The following is a 21,641-nucleotide window of genomic DNA, read 5'->3' as shown; positions in this document are numbered from 1 at the left end:
TAGTCGCGGCGTGAAAGAGTAACAGACATTCATACCGTCAAAATCATCTGTTTTTTTCAAATCTTGGGTAACCATGGATTTTTCGAGATAAAGAGTAGCCTATGTGTTAATCCAGAGTAAAATCTATTTCCATTTCAAATTTCAGCCAAATCGCTTCAGTAGTAGCTAAAAATATCTTAGAAGAAAGATAAACTCAGTATCTATTATAGCTCGATCCAGGACTTCGTGATCCGGAATATCTATAAGCTGAAAACTGGTCCAATGAGGCAGAGGCTAGGATTAGAGTTTATTCTACCCATACCTCAGATGATCCACGGCATAGACAAGCTGCTATTTATTAATTAAGTATAAATGTAAATGTAACCAATCAACAGTTTGTTCGTTATCAACCCATATTCGGGTCAATGCTGAGCTCAAGTCTCTTCTCAGAATGAGAGTGGTTAGGCCAACAGTCCACCACGCTGGCCCTATGCGAATTGGCAGACTTCACACATGCAGAGAATTAAGAAAACTCTCTGGTATGCAGGTTTCCTCACGATGTTTTTCCTTCACCGTTTGTGACACGTGATATTTAATTTCTGAAAATGCACACAACTGAAAAGTTGGAGGTGCATGCGGATTCAAATCCACACTCTCCGGAATCGGAGGCAGAGGTTATATCCTCTGGGCTATCACGTCGACTAATCAACGTTAATAAAGGCTTATTTTATTTATTGACAACTCGTTTTGTCGCGCAGACTCGGTGCGGTCGGAAGGTCCCGGCGAGGCGACGGAAGCGACGGAGCCTACGTCCTTCAGCACGCAGACCACGTCCTGGCTGCGCGACCACAACATGGACGCTGACATCCGCTCGTACGCGCGCGGCTCGCTGCTGCGCCGCGACGAGTACTTCTTCCGCATCTGGCATTACGCCAAGCGGCTCTTCGAGTAACTGGTCGCTAGTGACTGGTCGCTCGTGGTCAACGGAGACCGGTGACTGGTCGCTGGCGTCGACATGCACCTTACACGACCGATGGACCGTAGCGTTTGTCTGAATAGAAACATATTCAGTGTGGTATTCAGTATGATCAGCGATCAAACGGATGTAATGACGTCACGGTCGTGTCAGGGCTGCTACACCCTCTGTGATAGAGCGCGGCATACGCCCCGCACCCTTAGCTATTTACATATTTACTAGTTATTTATTGTTTATTTATTTATTTATGATATACTCGGGCGAGGGAAGCCGATAGCCGCGACGCGCGCGACCTTGTTTTGGGAGACGTTTTCGAATATAGGTGCATACAGTTCGAGTAGTCGCGACGCGACTCGGCCACCGGTTTCCCTCGATGCAAACTTTTGTACAATATAATGGCGAGATTACCTAACTGTTGTTTCATTTGAACTCCTTTATTGCCATATGGCCATCTGTATTAATCAATTTTTTTATTCCCTCATTTAATTTTAATCCATAATATAATGCAATTAATTTTATTATATTGCGGGGCATTTTGAGTGCCCATTGGTGGTTAAGGCTTCAAGCATCCTCCAAACTTCAGGAGGACGTTTCAAGAATTACTGTCCCGGATACGAGTCTTGATCTAACAAGTCATCCGAAAGCTTCTTGAGGTGTTTGTGGAAACTTTTCGCAGAAGTTTCAAGCTCAATATTATCATTATCAATCGATGGACGGTCACATACTCGTAATTCTCTTGTAAGGACTTCAAAACACGATGGTCTTTAGCTGCCAGCGTCCGACGGCTCCCAGCAATCTGCGTGATGTCGTTGGTCTACGTGAACTCAACACTGAAATTTTCATCTCAGTGGCGTAGCAAGGCGTGGCACTTGCTCTTTGTATGTAATACGTACTTACTAGTCGAGACTAATTAGACTACTAATATACAGGGTGTCCCGATAGCTAACACCAAGGCCTACTATAATAACGAAGGACCACAATATAAAAAAAAATGGCTATGTAGTTAGTCTGTACGCCCTTGAAGTAGGTGCGAGAGCTGCTCTAATGGTAATTTACCAAATCTGGCTAGGCAGGGAGAACAACACGAGCAGAGGAGGAGAGTGTTGATCGATCGTTAAGGAATTTCTTAACCCCTCCTGTAGTCTTAAGTCTAAGACTTGCTCGGAGTTTTTCTCTCTACCACGCGATGGACCCGGCACTTGCACGGTGAATCCATGGAATAGGTACTAAGATATTCGTCTCACTGACAGGCATGACATTTAAGTACCACATTGAGGATGATGTAGCTCGTTGCATCAGGATACCTAAATTATTGATGAATGATGGTAAATGATATATCTGTTATATGTTATTGTAACAGAAAAGCTGAACCTTAAGTGTATGTAGGTATCTATCATATATACGCAGTTGTTTCCCTTTGTCCGTCTATTGAGCGGTATTTGATCTAGTTGCAAAGTGCACCGAGATAAATGCAAGTAAACATCTATCTATCACCATCCCGGGCGCGCATGTCTACTGTAGCTCAAGTTATCGAACGGGCGGGACCGCGCATGCTCCCTCGCTCGGACCCCGGGCACAGCTAGCCTTTGTTTGAGCCGCCAGCCTGTTGATATTGCGCAGTTATTCCGCTCAACAGGTTGTGTACGGAGTACAGAGAAAATTGTTATTATGGATAGTGAAAAAGTGGTAGAGCAAGCCCAAGGCGACGGATCTCAGGGCGAGGGATCTCAGGGATCTGAAGTTAAGGAAAAAGGACCTCCCGGGTCTGAAGAATTCCAGATGAAGGAGGAATCTGTTGGGGAATCCCAAGGAGATGCTAAAGCCGAGGAATCATCAGGCGAAGGAAACCAGGTAGAGAAATCTTCGGTTCAGGAATCCCAGGGTGACGGGCCCCAAGTAGGAGCTTTTCAAGATGGAACCAAGGTAGAAGAGTCTCGAGCTGAGCGATTCCGATTCGAGGGTCCAGAGGCGGAAAATTACTTCATGCCTACGTCACCGCAAATTAAGTTTATAGAGAAAGAAATTTCTCGTATTGAGACAACAATTATACATTTAGAGGTGAGTCTGTTAAAATTGCGTACTAAATCATGTGTGTTCTTAGTAAGAGCAACTAACTCTAACTAAGAGCACACATTATTTAGGTGGACCAGAAAAGTTGATATGGCTTATACTGACATTTCTTTCATACGAAAATATATCGTGATTTAACTAGTGCACAGTAAAACCAACTGTGGTTTGCGTTACATCATGGTTAGGCTTAATTTAAATGTACATTTTATTTATTTTTTGAAATTAAAAAAAATATAAAAAATGGGGGTAGTAGGATAAAAACACCTAACAAATATAAAAAAAATATTCATTAAAATTGGTGAAGGCTGCACAGTACAGATTAAAAATATATTAATATGTAACAGATGCCTCTGTTTTTCAGGCCGAGAAAATTCATCTCGAGAATTTGAAGCTAAATGTCAAATACGAAGAGTGCATCGACTGCTCAAATTGTCCTTCTCCTCAACATGTAGACGAGGAAAATCACGTATGCGACTGCTTCCTGCCAGCCGGCGAATCGTCAACGTATTATGAAAGTTATAAAGAGTATATTACCGCCGTCCGACGAGTTGTTCGCGAAGATGGACACACTTATGTCCAGAAGCAACAGGTAGAGCAACTGCAAGTTGTACAACAACAATCTTCTTTTGCTCAACAAGCTTCTTTTCAACAAGAAGCGCCTGATACTCAGAAAGAAGCTTCTGATATTCAACGAGAAATGACTGATAATCAGCAAGAAGTGTCTGATACACAAGAAATAGTCTCTTCTCAAGAGGCCTCTGATACTCAACACGAATCTGATATACAAGAAGTAGTCTCATCTCCAGAGGCCTCTGATACTCAACACGGATCTGATATACAAGAAGTAGTCTCATCTGAAGAGGCATCTGATACTCAACACGGATCTGATATACAAGAAGTACTCTCTTCTCAAGAGTTCTCTGATACACAACACGGACCGTCTGATACGCGAAATGAAGCCTCTGATATTCAGCAAGACTCAAATACTCAAGATGCCGTTACTTCTGGTGAAAGAGCCCGAGAGACCTCTCCTACTGTCGAAATAAGAGAGCATTTCCTAGATTCTGATGATTCTACCGACTCTGATGAAGAACATCCCCCTGTTTTGATATACAATCAAGCCGTTCAAACACCAACGATAAACGGACTGATAACTAGGAGAGCTGGCGACAATTGCATTGTTGTCAGTCTTGTTGACAACAATCCGGTTTTCAGGATCATGGAATAAATATTCGTAATTATTTATGATTGATTATATCTATTAATAATAATAACTGTTAACGTACATTCAGTGGCGTACATAAAGTAGGTACGTTGGTTACGCCTACAGCACCAAATCCCCGCACTAGATTTCGTAGTACGTGACGAATAAATGTAATTTATGTTTGGAATTACGAGTAGTTTGTTGATTTGTAATTGGTGTATGCTTTTTCCTTGTTCCTCATTACGCCACTGCAATTGCGCATTAAACATCTAATATACTATTCTGTATTCAATGTATATCAAGGACTCTGAATAAAGTCTAAATATATATTATTCCTGTTTTATTTTACCTTCAAGACCAATGTAATACGAGTGTTTAAACCTGCCTGTTGAACTATTCCACGACGATTAGACGAAAATACTAAGTTTTTTATCCAATTATTATAGAAATGTAATCCAGAAACAAGCATTGTAGAACATATCGACTAATGAAAATATCTTAAAAGAATTTACGCTCTTTTATAACAAACAAGCAGACATCCCGCGGTTTTACTCGCGTATTTTCCGTGGTAATACTGGGATAAAATATAGTCTAAGACATTCACAAATATTGATAAAAGAAATTCAATTACGAACATTCAGGATACATATTTCGAAAAATTTCGATTTTTTTTTTTATTTTTTGTCTGTCCTTCTGGCTGTCCGTATTTTTGCTGAAACTACTGTATGAAATCTGGAATACTTACTTACTTACTGAATGAAAATGAAAGGACATGTGTGGCAGAAATATACTGAAAACAATGACATTCAAGATTTTTCAAAATTCTACCTCTAAAGAATTAAAAAGGTGAAGTTTTTAGGGTTCCGTAGTCCACAAGGAACCCTTAAAGTTTCGCCATGTCTGTCTGAAGACGGATTAGAAAGCTGAAATTAAGAGTGATAAGGTAGGTACATTAAAATTTGTGGACACAGTCGTTAAATAAAATCTAGATAATTTTGTTACTAGTTTATTTCATAGTGTGGCGTATCGTAGGAAAGGTCTTTCAAAGACACGAGAGGTCTTTGTTCATTAAATAAGGGTTTATAGTGCTAATTTAATCTCCGGACTCAACACTGCGCGTGATTCTACACGCACATGGCCGGTTTTTTAAATACAAATCGTAATTTTTTTGGGAGGGGTCTTTGGAACTACTGGTTCGATTTTAAAAATTCTTTCACCGGTAGAATGCTATGTTATCGGGGAGTGCTATAGGCTATATACCTATATATTTTATAGGTTATAGATTTCATATAATATATTAGCAGAGTAATCACAGTTTTTGTCATACAGGTAAAAAATATGCCACCGCCACCATATTCTTTGGAACTTTTTGTAGATAAAAATGTGGTACTCGTAAGACCTACCTACCTACCTACCTACGAGTATCTTCAAGGAGTTCGGCTGTGTTTTCGATCAGATCCCAGGCGACCTTTTTTTCTGACATTTCCAACAAATATCGTCATATTTTAATAAATATAAACAAAATCTTGACAAATTAAACACTGAATTTTTTTTCCAGAATTCACTCTCTAGTTTTACATTTTAATACATAGATAGCTAGTACCTAATGATAACGGTAGGTAATTATTCCCGGGCACGTGTAATAAAATCTCTCTAATTTGAAGATCTCCTTTAGAAGTAAGTAGGCACCTGTTTATAAAACAACAAAAGGACGTCTAAGGGTGGATAACGATTGCTCGGAAGGCGTAGGTAGACATCCTTGAGTCGCCTACGCCTGTATCGACCAATCACGGCAATTTATTTACTTGGTTGCTTCGTTTAATTATGTTATTTTTATAATCTTGAGCATAACGACCGTTTTTTTTTATTATCATCATTAGATCTTACCTCTCATTAAAGTGTTTTTCAGATAAAATAGGTACGGTGACAGTTGCCTGTATGTTGTTCATTATTTATACTTATAATAAATCTGTAGAGAGGTCAATTCTGTACATGAAATATATTTCCAAAATAACTATCAGGGGGTGATTAGTGATCGATACTGATGCCAAAAATGCAATCAGTAAAATTTTTGTCTGTCTGTCTGTCTGTATGTTCTTTATAGAAACAAAAACTACAGGACGGATTTAAAGGAAACTTGGTACAATTATTCAACATACTCCTGGGCAGGTTATAGTATACTTTTCATTACGCTACGATCAATAGGAGCAGAGCAGCGAAGAGAAATGTTGAGAAAACGGGAGAAGTTACTCAATTTTTTAAGTTTCCGTCGCGTGTACAGCCTTAATGGTTAAAGCTACATAGAAATCATGTATGACGGAAATGTTTTCCTTAAAATTATCTATAAAAACACAACAGCATATATATGTCTATCTTTTATGGTTGACTCACAATAGCACGTGTAACTCCCGATAGCTTAGCAGTTCGGAGCTTTCTAATTAAATTTGTCTACTCTTATGTTTATAACACTCATCACTCATCCCTAACTAAAAAAGTTAACATTATTACCTATTCAATAAAAAAAGAATCATAAAAATCGGTAAAGAAACACCAAAGTTATACAAGAAATACGCTAAGCCATCGCGCGTGCATACTAATTCATGCTATATGGATTATTTTTGTGTAACGGTTGCCGCGCTCGACGCGACTCGGGTGGGGGGGGGGATAAATAAAGAAGTGCAGCCTTAATGAGTAGGGTAGGGGTAGGGTAGGGTAGGGGTAGGGTAGGGTGGGGTGGGGGTAGGGCAGGGGTAGGGTAGGGTAGGGGTAGGGTAGAGGTAGTTGAAAGTTTACAACGACTTTCACGCGGACGAAGTCGCGGGCGTCCGCTAGTACTTATAATAAATCTGTAGAGAGGTCAATTCTGTACATGAAATATATTTCCAAAATAACTATCAGGGGGTGATTAGCGATCGATACTGATGCCAAAAGTGCAATCGGTAAAATTTTTGTCTGTCTGTCTGTATGTTCTTTATAGAAACAAAAACTACTCGACGGATTTTAACGAAACTTGGTACAATTATTCTTTATACTCCTGGACAGGTTATAGTATACTTTTCATCACGCTACGATCAGTAGGAGCAGAGCAGTGAAGGGAAATGTTAGGATAGCGGGAGAAGTTACTAAATTTTTTAAGCTTCCGTCGCGTGGTATGTTTGTTATAAAAACAAAATCTACTCGACGGATTTTAACAAAACTTGGTACAATTATTCTTCATACTCCTGGGGAGGTTATAGTATACTTTCCATCGCGATACGATCAATAGGAGCAGAGCAGTGAAGAGAAATGTTGAGAAAACGGGAGAAGTTACTCCATTTTAAGCCTCCGTCGCCGTCGCGCGGTAGAGTAGGGGTATTTTTAGGGCAGGGATAGGGAAGACGCGCACATACTCGTTTAGTCGGATTTATATTTGTTTGACGTGTCGTGTTGTGACGCATCAGAACAGAAACAGTTTCATACATTTTGTATGCGACATGTGACAACGCAAGTGTAAATGTTGCCATACAAAATGTATGATAGCGATTCTGTTCTGAAGCGTCACGACACGACACGTCAGACAAATGTAAATCCACCTTAAGTCAAATAGACTACAAGCCCTTGAACAAAAACTACCTGTGAAATGAACCAACAACATTTCACATGTAATTTTTGTTCAAGGGCTTGGTAGTCTAAAAGCGAAGCTTGACCGGGTCCGCTAGTAATAATGTACCATTTCACGGCTAAACGGCTGAACTGATCAAGATGAATTTTGGTATTATAATAGGTAAACGGGAATTTGGAGGAGAACTTAAGCTACTTTTTGTTCCTAAAATAGAAAGAGAAGTTCGGTGTTGAGAGTTTGTTTACTTTATTTTTCTTTATTACTACTGTCCTTTACTTTATTTTTTCATTCTTTACAAGTTAGCCCTTGACTACAATCTCTCCTGATGGTAAGTGATGATACAGTCTAAGATGGAAGCGGGCTAACTTGTTAGGAGGAGGATGAAAATCCACACCCCTTTCGGTTTCTACACGGCATCGTACCGGAACGCTAAATCGCTTGCCGGTACGTCTTTGACGGTATTTTAAAGTTACAGTTATAAAAACAGACATTTTCAGGTTATTATTGTGAAAAATGGTCTACAAATAACAAAAAAATCGGACAAGTGCGAGTTGAACTCGCGTGACGAGGGTTCCGAACGTTGTTAATCTATCATGTTTTTAAAAACTGACCTGAAATTGTAACTAAATAATAATTATATAATTTTCTTCGTTTCTTGGGCTTATTTGTTTCGTTAAATATTTATCGAAACCTTAAATTATTACAATAGTATAGTAGGTAAAAAATTTAGTTTCCAGAAATCTTCAAGTAGAAAGCTAACTTCTGTATTTTTTTCAAAATTTTAGGATTGGTAGTTTTGGAGAAAAGGGGGGAGTGGTCTATTTTCTTAAATAACTCGAAAACTATTTATTTCAAAATTATACAAAAAATATATTTACGACCCTCTTGCCAAGCTCATTTGTTTGATTTTACCTTTATATTCAAAAAAAATATATTTCTGTTTAAAATTTACAGTTTCAAGGTTTTAAGTATAAAGCTAACTTCTTTATTTTTTTTTCAAAATTTTAGGTTTGTTAGTTTCGGAGAAAAAGGGGGAGAGGAATGGTCTATTTTCTTGGTTAACTTGAATATATATATAAAATCGTCATCAAGACTTTTCATTTGATGTGTCGCACGATGCAGTTTGAATTTTTTTTTGTATTTTCCGTCTTGCCCCCAAAAGTGACCTTCATATTATATCATACTTTCAAAATTTTCGAAAAATGTTCAGTAAAAAGCTTATTTCTGTATTTTTCTTTCTCAAAATTTAAGATACAGTAGTTTCGGAGAAAAAGGGCATGGTCAATTATTTTCGTCTATTTGTTTAAATAACTCAAAAGGAATTTTTTTTTAAATTCTATTGATTTACAATATCTGCTACTTGCCTGAAATTTGCTTTTATTGACTTGTTATTAAAAAAATCTAAATGAAAAATATTAAAAGTTACAAATTAAAAATTAATTTATTAAAATCAGATCTGTTGATCAAACTGCTTGTTTATTAGAATGAATAAATTAATCAAAATCGTTATCAGCCTAATTCAATTGTATTTATTATGAGATGATGATGTATTTTTATATATTTCTAATGCCGGATCTCAGACAAAGTCGGGTAACCAATTATGGAGTCTGGACAGTGGTGGTTTTGGAAGATAGCAGGTTTCAACAGTCCAGATCCTCAATTGTCGTATAAAACGTAGCATCTCCCAGATTAGCTAACAATAAAATCTTCATCCAAACTACTCAATCTAAATTGCTAAAGTAAATTTGTGACTACCGCGCCATTCGCAATTAAGGGAAATTGCTGCAATTTAGATTTGCTGCGTTTCACGATTACCAGTTAGTTACTCGTGGTAGAAGAGGAATAACTTGACATGACATGACAAGCCACGACGTTCGTTAAGCAAGAGTCTTCTCTCAGATTGAGAGGGGTTAGGCCTTAGTCCACCACGCTGGCCCAATGCGGATTGACAAACTTCAGACGTAGAGAATTATGAATGTTGTTCTCTTGTATGCAGGTTTCCTCACTATTTTTTTTTATTTACCGTTTGAGACACGTGATCGTTGTCTTGTTATCCAAAATGAAGTTGAGTAAAACCACTGTATGCGCAATTAAAATCCAATACAGTATCCGTTTACTCATAGAAATCTATAAAACATAAAACAATCATCATCATCATCATTAACAGATGGTCGTCCACTGCTGGATATAGGCCTCTTGAATGGACTTACAAACAAAACGGTCTTGAGCCGCGAGTATCCATCGGCTCCCTGCAACCCGCTTGATGTCCTCGGTCCACCTAGTGGGGGGTCGACCAACACTGTGCTTTTCGATGCGGGGTCGCTATTGCAGCACCTTGGAACCCCAACATCCATCGGCTCTTCGAACTATATGTCCTGCCCATTGCCACTTCAATTTCGCGACTCGCTGAGCTATGTCAGTGTATTTGGTTCTTCTGCGGATCTCATTTCTGATTAGAAACCCCAAGCATAGCTCGCTCCATCGCCATCTGAGTAACTTAGAACCTTTATGAGGACCACTGTTAGCGACCAGGCCACAGGTCTAGGATCCGTAAGTCATCATAAAACAGTTAGTTTACAATTCCACAATTTTTCAACCAAAGAATTGAACCTCTTGTTTATAAATCAAGATACATACGAGTACTTCTAAATACGCGTCGTCAACTGTAGATACTTTTAGCAGTGTCCTCATGGTTACTTTACGATAAAGTTACACATACTCTAAAATAGCATGCTAAAAACGTGCTATTAAGTATGCTCCATACGAGCATGCTTATCATTAGTTTGCATTTGCTGGCAATAAGCATGCTATTTTTAACTATGCTCCTGAATTAGCATGCTCAAAGCAAACATTCCAATTACACATGATAATTTGTATCTATCGCTATCTGTCTATAGTATCGTGTTAGACAGGGAGAGATAAAGATGAAGAGAATACAGAATAGCAATGCTGATCTACTAGCATACTCAATAAGCAAACCTGTTCAGACGCGCTAAAAGCACGGCTCCTTCCGCCCACGCAGCAAGAAGCATGCTCATAATTCGCACGACTGTTGATTCTTGAGCAAGCTCGAAATAAGCATGCTCACTTATATATTTAAGCTCATTGGCAATGATGCGATACACATGCTAATAAGTAGTAACTGCTCAATAGTAGCATGCTTTCGCGCTTGAAATGAGCATGTGTAACAGTAGCTTAAGAAAGGGTTTTCGAAAGTATTATTATTAATCTTTTCGAAAACCTTTTCTTATCGTAAATATAAATTAATTTCGGTAATGCAATATTTGTAATAAAAAATCATCTTGAATGTTTTTCTTCACCTCACAAAAAATATAATAGCGTACCTATATCTAACTCATAAATATTAAAAGAAAGTTAAAACAAAGCCGAAAGAACGAAAACAAAAGAAATGCAAATCATGTATAATTATGAATTGTTTAATCACGACAGCGAATAATTACATTACAAACTATACTAAATTATAACGAATGGCATGTCCCCGATCACGAGAATTTCAAACGTGACGAGTTTAACTGAATTACAATAAAACATCCAAATTGAAATTCTAAAACTAATAGAAGATCCGTATTGGAAACGACCTTCAACCATCTCTTTATTGGATTGTGTTTTATATCAGTACAATAAAACATATATTGCGTATAGATTGCCTCGAAAACTTCTGGCCAAATTATCATTAATAATAGTTAACAATGGTCAATAGTTATGAAAATTTTTTTACGTAGACGAGTACAAATCCTTAAATTGTTTTAAAAACGCCATACGCGATTACTTGAAGATCACTGACAATCTGTTAGGGTGTGACTTACGAGCATATTGCCATGATAAAAAATTTCAATTAATTTTGTCAGCTAATGAAAAATATAATTGAAAAAAAAGTTCTTTACAAGTTAGCCCTTGACTACAACCTCACCGGATGGTAAGTGATGATGCAGTCTAAGATGGAAGCGGGCTAACTTGTTAGGAGGATAAATCCACACCCCTTTCGGTATTATTTTAAGTTTGAAGCTATATTTTATGTTCTTTTAACATGAAAATAATTTGTTCTGCTTACTTGAAGCTCCAGCCTCCATACAAAATTGGGACATGACCTTTGATGTAAAACGCTTTTTATACAATAAACAGATGGGTGAAGGTCCTTCCTACTGGGGATCTTAGACTATAATATTATACCTGACACTTACCCTAAAGAGAATTTATACTTTTGTGATTCAACCCTATCCTATATACCCTCATAGATAAACATTAAGATGATTATGTTGTTACAACAACAGACAATTAGAGAAATATTCTTTTTTATTCTAACATCAAATTATCTAGCATCTAAATTATTTAGGTACTATATTTAAAAAAAAAACCTTGTGAATTATACTTTAAATCATACACATTTATACATTTATATATTTCATTCGTTAAGTAATAAAACGATTAAAATCTTAGCTAGTCTATCCATTAATTAATAGCTATAATTAATTATAAGGGCATAAAACTATTAACTAATAACTAAATGTATAAATAATGTCACGTGATCAAAATTCCAAATTTATTTTGCAAAATAGAAATGGCTAGTTGACACTTTTTTGAATGGTCTTACATAGTTCATTATCGTTTGATTGAAAAAAAAACAGGTTTTTTTTACATGAAAATTTGAATTTTTAAATATTTGTTTAAGCCATCAAAACCAACACATTTCATATTTTAAGCCTTCATTCGCACGAGAGTTTTTTTAACGAACGTTAAAAAAGCGTTCAAATACAATAAATGCATTCCCAAGTATATGTTCACACGACAGCGTTTTTAAAACACAACGCTTTTTTTCGACCCTCATTTAACTTTATACTATATTTGAACACTATTTTAACGTCCGTTAAAAAAACTCTCGTGCGAATGAGGGCTAACGTTAAGACTGTCAAGTAGCCAATTGTAAGTCACGAAATTGTAACATGTTTTCGGACCGATGGAGTTAACAATTTGTATAAAATATTTACATTTTTATCTATTCTCATATAAAACTTAAAGTAATTAAAAAAAACATATCGATAATGACGTAGAATATTCACATGCATATTGTAATGAAATTGAAAACTTAAATGAATTAAAAAAACAAATATCATACACAATCAATTGATATTGTTTAATAAGTTATTTATTGTAAAATCAAAAATTTTTGTAAATATAGTGTATTATTAATTTCATCATTGTAAAATATGTATAATTAGTTGTAAAAAGAAAATGATCTGAGATATATGGAAAAGCAAGATTTGATACCTAAAAGGGAGGTAGAAAAGAAATAAATATTAGGAGCATGACGTCACTTTTAAAATACAAAACAAATCTTTAATTACAATGTAATCGAATAATGTTAACAACATCTATTTAGATAATGTAATTTAATAATTTAATTACTATTGAATCTTAGTTGCAACATCACAATATAGTCTAAGATACGGCATAAGGAATATGTATCTCATCTGTTATTTATTTTGAATAAGAAATACATGATAGGAAATATTTACATTAGAGATATTGCAAATAGGCTGCCTAATTAAATTGCGACCAAACACATTTTTCATACAAAATCTAGAAAACCATGAACTAAATCAAAGGCAACCTAATAGAGTAAAATTAGGCTTAGAATAAGCTTTCATTTCACATATGAGACGACTAAATAAATGATGTGGGTATTTGTATATAGCTAATTAACTGTTTAAATCTGGCAACCCCACAGTTGCAGTTCGAAAGCAGGCAACCTTTACGTTTTCAATATACTTCCAATTTTTTTTTGAAGATGTTGTTTTATAGAAAAATAAAATAATAGTTGAATTTGAAATTGTCTCGTGACATGTGATTTGTGACGTCACATTTTAATAAACAAAACAACAAAGTTGATTACGACACTCAAACTCTTGTGCGCGTTAAATGTATAAATAATGTCACAGTTGACACATGTCACGTGACCAAAATATCAAATTTATTTAAAAAAAAAAATACAATTTTTATTTAAAAGGTATAATAGGCTTTTATTAATTAAAAGGTATAATAGGCTAGTTGAGAGCAAATTTCGATTTTTTGTTCACTTAAAAACAGCTATCCAGGGACGATTTTGATTTAACACGGGTACCAATTTTTCGTATCCCAAATAAATAACAGATGAGGGTATATATTGCTCATGCCGGATTTCGTACTAATACAACAGGACAGATTATATATATATATATATATATATATATATATATATATATATATATATAACTAACCCTAAAGCTCCATCAGTACGCACACAAATGCGCTAGTCCTGTCACTTCACTACTACAGCCAAAGCAAAATATTTATCATGGAATAGAATATCTTCACAAGTAAGCATTTATAGCTTGGCTACTTCGTTCTTAACACCGATGTTCCGCACGGGCCAGGGGGCGAGTGCACGTCACTTCCCCGCAGGCACGATTTCACACCCGCGTAGTATTTCCCCCTGTCGCCCGCATATCAATGGGAGTGTTATCAACGGACATGCCAGACTATAACTGTAGATAGCATATCACGTTCCCTGTTGTTGATTGTCTATTAGTTAAACAGTTGCACAAGCCGAAAGATCAGGTTTAGGGCATCCATAAATTACGTCACACATGCGTAGCAAGGGAAGGGTCAAGTTTGGTGACGTCACATGTTAAACATCTCAGCCGCCAAATAAAGCTGGACTTTGTATATGACGTGGGGAAAGCCGTAAGATAAAAATGTAGAGAACCGTAATTGTAGAGCGCAGTAGAACAAAAAAAGTATTAAGTCAAAATTTTAGACTCTACTAAAAATCTGAATTCGACCTTTTTTTATTTTCAGGATGGCGGAAAATGCACATAGGAAATCTTGTTGAGTTTTTTTTAGGCTCCTCCCACGTCATATCCAAAATTCAGCTTTCTCGGTTCATTTGCATTTTAAATGTAAATAAAAACGGGACTAATATTTATGCAAAATTGAATGGGGATGATGACTAGGTCTGAATATATTGATTTTTATGATACATTCGGGTAAATAAGGTCAATGTCAACTAATTTATACATAAAAAGCAAAGACTGACTGGATATTTGCAAAATAGATGAGATTATAAAATTTCAAAATCTATTAAAAATCTTTTATAGTAATTATAATTATATTAAATCATAAAGTTTTAGTTAGCTTCACTACATTATATGTGACATTTTTTAATATCTGAACTATAAACATAAACGCACAAATAACAAAGATACTGTGTTTGAACTCACATTCTAACGATCATTACATTACCTACGACGTCATTAGTTCGTTTCATGGATCCGCGGCAGCGCCGCAAATCTGACGCTTTAAAACCCTGTAGCTCGCAGTAATGATCGCAGATACCCTGTTCCTTTTACAAAATTGCTTTACTATTAGCATACTTTTAATTTATATACAATTTAAAAAACTGTCATCATCTCTATTGAGAAAATTTTGGGAAAATCCGCGTGACGTAGTTTATGGATAGCTCTTTTCAACACATCGGCTCGTTTGTCACAATGTTAGTCCAACGCGGCAGTGTACAGCTGAATCAGAGCTCTTACATGACTAGATACATCTAATAGTGGTGGTCGTCTGTCTGCTGACGACTCGTCTGGGACCGGAGCTCACACGAGATGCGTTCCGTCCGCTCGATTCTGTAAACGAGATTTTTGGAAATAAGAGCAGTTTTCAAAATTATTAACACGTTCGCTGCAGTACGAGGTCAATTGACCTCGTACGTCTAGCATCTTCAAGAGTTACGAGGTCGATGGGACCTCGTACTACACCAGAGGAAAGTACAGATATCTCAGTGACGCAGCGAACGTGTTAAATTATTACTAAATAACTCTGCAAACGTTGTTTTATTAAAAAAAAAAAATTATGGGATGGACCCTCGTCACTTAGGGCCTTAAGCCGTCCGAGGGGATCCGTCTAACATTTTTTATAATTAATTACTAACGATGACTTCATCTCGATGAGACGATAAACTTTTTTATTTACGAAAATTCTTGATTCTGGTTGATTGAACTGAATTACCAGGAAATGAAAATTTCTGAGCGTCGGAACAATATAATGTACCACGCAATTTGTATGACTATTAAATTAAGCAACAGTAAATAAAATCTGGTTAGTAACAACTTTTGTTACACTACCTTCCTCCCAACAAGTATCAAGTTGGGAGGAAGGTAGTGTAACAAAAGTCACGTTTTAATCGTATTATGGTTTTTCACGTAAAATAGCATTAAAACAGTAGTAGTAATTTTAACGGAAACCCGTTTTTATTGATCGTAAAAACAAAAAAACACTGACATTTGTTATTTTGTTCAAAATATGACAACGTTAGATGATCACAAAAACGAACACACGATGTGATATATACAATGTGATAGTCATTATTTGTATCATGCAATGATATATTACAATATTTAATAAATATAATTGGACCGCAGTAAAAATGAAAATAGTTACCGTAAATATTATTTGTTTTCTCCCATTGTAGACAGTCTACCGTTGACACTTAGGAAAGCGTTTAAACTTTCTAACAGCGTCTGAAAAAAAAAACAGTTGCGGCTTAGTGTTGTGAGACACTTTCTAATGCTTCAGCACTACCTATATGTATAGCTTGGCAACTTCGTACAACAAGTAAAACTATAAGAAATGTAAACAGTAATTGTTATTAATTGTAAATTATAATACTGTATGACTTTTTCAAAAGAGCAACTGTTGAGTTTCTTGCCGGTATCTTCTCAGCAGAACCTGCCTTCCGAACCGGTGGTAGAATCTTTACAAATAGTCAACTGACGTGTCAAAAGTGCTTGTAAACTGAGCCTACTTGAAATAAATGATATTTGATTTTGATTTTGATTCGTTTGTCACACTCCCGATGGTCCACGCGGGTGGAGGGCGTGTAGCGATTGATGAAAATCCCACTACTGGTGCACCTCACTTTCTCCGCACGCACGATTTCATACCCACGCAGTCTTCCCCCCCCCCCCCCCCCCGACGCCCGTATATCATGGGAGTGTTACCAAAGAACTTTTCAAACTGTAGCCTTCGGTATCTCGACCACTTAAGCAAGAGTCTATTGGAGACTTGGGCACTCTTTATCATGTATGGTTCTCGAAAAAGTACCAGCCCCCCTGGCCAAGTAGCACGTAATTCTCTTTCTATGATCGCTAACGCTTCGAAAACTAGAAAGATGTATGGGAATGACATTTGGTATCGACAGGTGTCACGTGATCAAGATCTGTCATCTGGGTATCAATAGGGGTTAAAAGCTTACATTGATTTCCACGCGGACGAAGTCGCGGGCGTCCACTAGTAATATACATGTCGCCGAGTGAGTTATTAGAATCAGGTTTTCATGTAATTGGGATTTAATTATTTACTGTTCAAATAAATAAGACTGTGAAAGATTGATCACGTGACTCTTGTCCAATAACATTGCGTCCAATATGGCGGGTGACCGGTACGCTTAACAGAATCAGTAGTCCAGTGTAATCAAGTTCTTGGAATGGATACTCGTCTTCCATTTGTTAAATAGTAATGGTGCAGTGTTAAAATAGTGATAGTGTTCCCAACTTCAGTGGGTGAGTTAATAGAAGTAAGGCCATTGCATTGTTAATTAATTAGCTGGGAGCCAACACCAGCTGAGAATGGGGAGTGTTGGTTAACTGTAGAAGACGTCTTTAACCCAACTGGATCAGTTACAAGTCTGACATCAGCTGGTGGCTGGCTACTTGCTCTATGATAGATAACCCTGGTTTACATGTGATAGTAGCGCTGAACTTGATCAATATAGAGGGTAGAACTGTACTAGCTAGTTAAATGGTCGTTCCAATAATGACCGATAGTGTTACTTTGTGTATTTTGCCATCCTTGACACATAAAGCTTAGAACCTGCCCTGAGGCTACGGCTTCTCCGTTATCAGAATTAGTATTTAGTACGGCTCCGCCGATAGCAGAAGTGGAATATGGTCGAAGCCCCGATATACATATAAGTAATTTTATTTTTTATTATACAACTTAGCCCTTGACCACTATCTCACCTATCTCACCCACTAATCCACACGGCATCGTACCCGAATGCTGAATCGGTTGGCGGTACGTCTTGCCGGTAGGATGGTAACTAGCCACGGCCGAAGCCTCCCACCAGCCAGACCTGGACCGCTTAAGGAAACCTCAACCGACCCAGGCGGGGATCGAACCCAGGACCTTGTAAATCCACCGCGCATACCACTGCGCCACGGAGGCCATCAAATATAATAATAATAATATAGTAATTAATTAAGTTTATTACCTTGTCTTTGTCTCCGACGACGTTGGCGGAGTGGCTCGTAGTTTTGGGCGTCACCTGTAAAATTAAAAATTGTTTAACTGTAACTTTTACGTTTTTCAAAAATTCGGTTAAGATATTTCAAAATAGCATCGAATTACAATTTTAAAAAAGGAATCTATATTTATGATAAATGTGTTGCTCAGACATCGATAACGAAATCGGTGTGTAGTGAGGAAATATACTCGTAAAGCGACGGCTTTTTTAGGGTTCTGTAGTTCACAAGGAACCATATTTAAATTAATAGATTAGAATTTGTTTATATTATTCATACAATACGAGGGTATCGATGAACCCCTGACCGCATACGAAGCCACACATGGCTTCGATACTTTAGGATTTTTTTCTGTTTATTAGAATTAGATTTTTATTAATCTACCTTTTCATCCTAATTATTCATTTCTTCGTGTGATTAGTTTGACAAAAAATAGTTGTCAATTTATTTTAGTACTAGCTGACGCCGCGCGGTTTCACCCGCGTGGTTCCCGTTCCCGTAGGAATACGGGGATAATATAGCCTATAGCCTTCCTCGATAAATGGGCTATCTGACACTGAAATAATTTTTCAAATCGGACCAGTAGTTCCTGAGATTAGCGCGTTCAATCAAACAAACTCTTCAGCTTTATAATATTAGTATAGATTTGTACTGCGTGGCCAAAAATATGTGGCGTTAAGAATTTTGAATTTTATAATTGGAACAAATACATTAAAGCGGTTAGTTAAAAATTTGATTTTTTTAGGAGAGCTGTTTTAATAATTATGTATAAGAAACGAATGTGCTTTCTTCACTTTTAACGGTTTTCTTTAATTTTTAGAGCACGCTTTTTTATTGGCCATATATGGCTTCGTATGAATTCAAGCTACTTTTATTTTCTTTACAGATACGTATAAATTCTTCTTGCTTTTATGGGTCATCTAAGCATAAGAACTTTATTCCTGGTGATGCCTTTATCAGTGATGACGATCATTCTTCAGACTCCAAATCTGAATACCAACCAAACGTAAAACCTAAATTAATTTTGGACTAAATGCCATATATGAACAGATTTTCGTATACTATTTTCTAAAATAACACATACATTTTTTTTCTAATTATGACTAATTATTGTTTAAGGTCCATAAAATATATTTTCATCAAAAAAATAATTTTATTTCCATCTCCTTCATAATTCATGCATTAATAAGGGTTAAAAATAATCGAAAATTTAATTTTTTCCTTGATTTCCTTGAAAAGATTTTATTTTCGAAAATTTCTTAATATTGTTTAAACTTTTCAAAAAAGGGATTTTTTAGTTTAGTTTTTTTTTAAAATAGGTTTGAAAAATTAGCTCAAATCTATACTAATACTAGCGGACCCGGTCAAGCTTCGTTTTGACATAAGTGCACTTATTCTCTATCCCTACTCTACCCTTCTATACCTCTACCCCTACCCTACCCCTACCGCTTGACTCTTAAACGTTTGTGTGGGAAATAGAAAAGGGCAGTTTTTAGGGTTTTCCCGGAAATTATTTGATTTTTTCGCACCTTTTAAACCTTCCCTATACCTCCACGAACATTTCAAGACCAAGATAAGATAAATCCGTTAAGCCGTTCTCGAGTTTTAGCGAGACTAACGAACAGCAATTCATTTTTATATATATAGATTATAAAAAGGAAAGATTTCATCGTCTGTTTGTTTGCATTGAACAGGATCTAAAACTACTAAACCAATTAGAAAAATTTTTTCACTGTTGGGAAGCTACACTATGCCCGAGTGCTCCTTAAATCTCCATATTCCTGCGGTAACGGGAACCACGAGGGCTGAACCGCGCAGCATCTGCTAGTATTTTATAATTATAACTACAATTTTGTCGCATACCAAAAACAGTGATAGATTAACATCATTCGGAACCCTCTACGCAAAATCGTTTCTCACTTTTCAGATTTTCGAAGTGGTAACTTATTATGGGATATGTAAACCGCTTCGCAACGTAACGCGTTACGGCGCTACTCTGGCTTCCCTTTCTCTCACGCATACGGCAGCAGGTTTAAGTTATCACTTCCGTCAAGCGTCCCGGTACGCACACGTTTTTTTTTATTTCAGTATCTGTTTTAATCATTCAAAAAATAGTGATTCGCTTAGCTGCAAATAATTTACGTGCGTGCGTTGAATAAAGAAATAGAAATAAGTTTATTTCATTAACTGATTATTACACAAGAAGTTCATATCTAACAAAAAAGAAAATCAAAATAGTCAAATTCGATAAAAATGCTCTAGTTCTAGCAAAACACTGTTGCACTTATTATCACCCACCTCTGCAGGCTAATAGGGATGATGACAGTTTTTGGAATCTATATATATATAAAAGAAAGTCGTGTTAGTTACTCCACTTATAACTCAAGAACGGCTGAACCGATTTAGCTGAAAATTGGCAGGGAGGTAGTTTAGAGCCAGGAGAAGGACGTAGGATACTTTTTTATACTTTTTTTTTACGGGTAGAGTAGGGTAGGGTAGTGGTAGGGCAGCGGTAGGGTAGGGGTAGGGTAGGGTAGGGGTAGGGTAGGGTAGGGGTAGGGTAGGGTAGAGGTAGTTTAAAGTTTACATCGAGTTTCACGCGGACGAATTAGGAGTATGCTAATAGTAAAGTAATTTTGTAAAAGTAATAGGGTATCTGCGATCATTACTTTCGGACGTACAAGGATTTAAAGGGCCGTTTTTGCAGCACTGCCACGGATCCCTGAAAAACGCACCATACAAAATGGCACGAACTAATGACGTCGTAAGTAATGTAATGATCGTTAAATTTGTATGTGCGTTCAAACACAATTACTAATATCTTTGTTATTTGTGCGTTTATGTTTATAGTTCATATATTAAAAAATGTCACGTTTAATGTAAGGAAGCTAAAAAAATTAAACAAAAAAGCTAAAAATTTTTAACAAAAAAGTTGAACCGACTTCAAAATCACAAAAAAAATAACATTCTGTTGTACTACCTCCTGATCACTTTAAAGGCGGTGCCAACACAGTGATGCATTAAGTAAAGCCGATTAAATCATAAAGTTTTAGGATTTAAAGACAGTTCTTGAGTGCACCAAAGCGTTTCATTTTAAAACAAAATTACTGAACCGATTTTCATGAAAATTAAATGTGACCAATCTGGAATCTCTTTCAAACAAAAAAATAATTTTCCAAATTGGTTAAGAAATGACGAATTTATGAGGTTACAAACAATAAAAAAAACTGTTGAATCGAGTAAATCCTCCTTTTTTTGAAGTCGGTTAAAATGTCATCCGGTGCTTACTAGTGAATATCACACAGTAGGTAAATAACATTTTCGTCAACTGATTTGATGTTCATTTTAATAGGTTGATAATAAAGGCCAAAATAGTGAATACAGGCACTCTCTGGGCGAAAGAAATTATAATCACCGGCGGTTTGAGCATCTCCGATATGAGGCTGCGTA

At 36.5% G+C, this 21,641-nt stretch overlaps 3 protein-coding genes across 3 annotated transcripts in view; 2 read left to right on the top strand and 1 right to left on the bottom strand.

The window, feature by feature from the left end:
- The window catches only part of LOC112049126 (titin), a 57,794-nt gene extending 56,427 nt beyond the window's left edge, over window positions 1-1,367 (top strand). Inside the window, exon 28 of the mRNA XM_052890834.1 lies at window positions 738-1,367. Within this exon, the coding sequence (XP_052746794.1) occupies window positions 738-931 (194 nt within the window). The 3' untranslated portion in view covers window positions 932-1,367. The remainder of the gene's footprint in view (window positions 1-737) is intronic.
- A 1,092-nt stretch (window positions 1,368-2,459) lies between these two features.
- LOC112049130 (retinitis pigmentosa 1-like 1 protein) lies at window positions 2,460-4,561 on the top strand. The gene is made up of 2 exons (XM_024086920.2): window positions 2,460-3,013; window positions 3,387-4,561. The coding sequence occupies exons 1-2, from the start codon at window positions 2,624-2,626 to the stop codon at window positions 4,251-4,253; spliced, it is 1,257 nt and encodes a 418-aa protein (XP_023942688.1). The 5' UTR covers window positions 2,460-2,623; the 3' UTR covers window positions 4,254-4,561.
- Window positions 4,562-11,246: 6,685 nt separating this feature from the next.
- Window positions 11,247-21,641, bottom strand: part of LOC112049125 (uncharacterized) — a gene marked incomplete in the record, with an annotated part of 16,033 nt that continues 5,638 nt past the window's right edge. The window contains 4 exon segments of the mRNA XM_052890471.1: window positions 11,247-15,515; window positions 16,330-16,409; window positions 18,161-18,214; window positions 21,607-21,641. Of these exon segments, the coding sequence (XP_052746431.1) occupies window positions 16,338-16,409; window positions 18,161-18,214; window positions 21,607-21,641 (161 nt within the window).

The sequence above is a fragment of the Bicyclus anynana genome, chromosome Z (assembly GCF_947172395.1).
Source record: "Bicyclus anynana chromosome Z, ilBicAnyn1.1, whole genome shotgun sequence".
Lineage (NCBI taxonomy): Eukaryota > Metazoa > Arthropoda > Insecta > Lepidoptera > Nymphalidae > Bicyclus > Bicyclus anynana.
This window is presented reverse-complemented; position numbering and strand designations above follow the sequence as displayed.

Excerpts from the sequence above, each read along its gene's own strand:
- LOC112049130 (XM_024086920.2), top strand. The coding sequence starts at position 2,624 with ATGGATAGTGAAAAAGTGGTAGAGCAAGCCCAAGGCGACGGATCTCAG. Across the intron at positions 3,014-3,386 it reads CAACAATTATACATTTAGAG|GCCGAGAAAATTCATCTCGA; the intron begins GTGAGTCTGTTA and ends TCTGTTTTTCAG.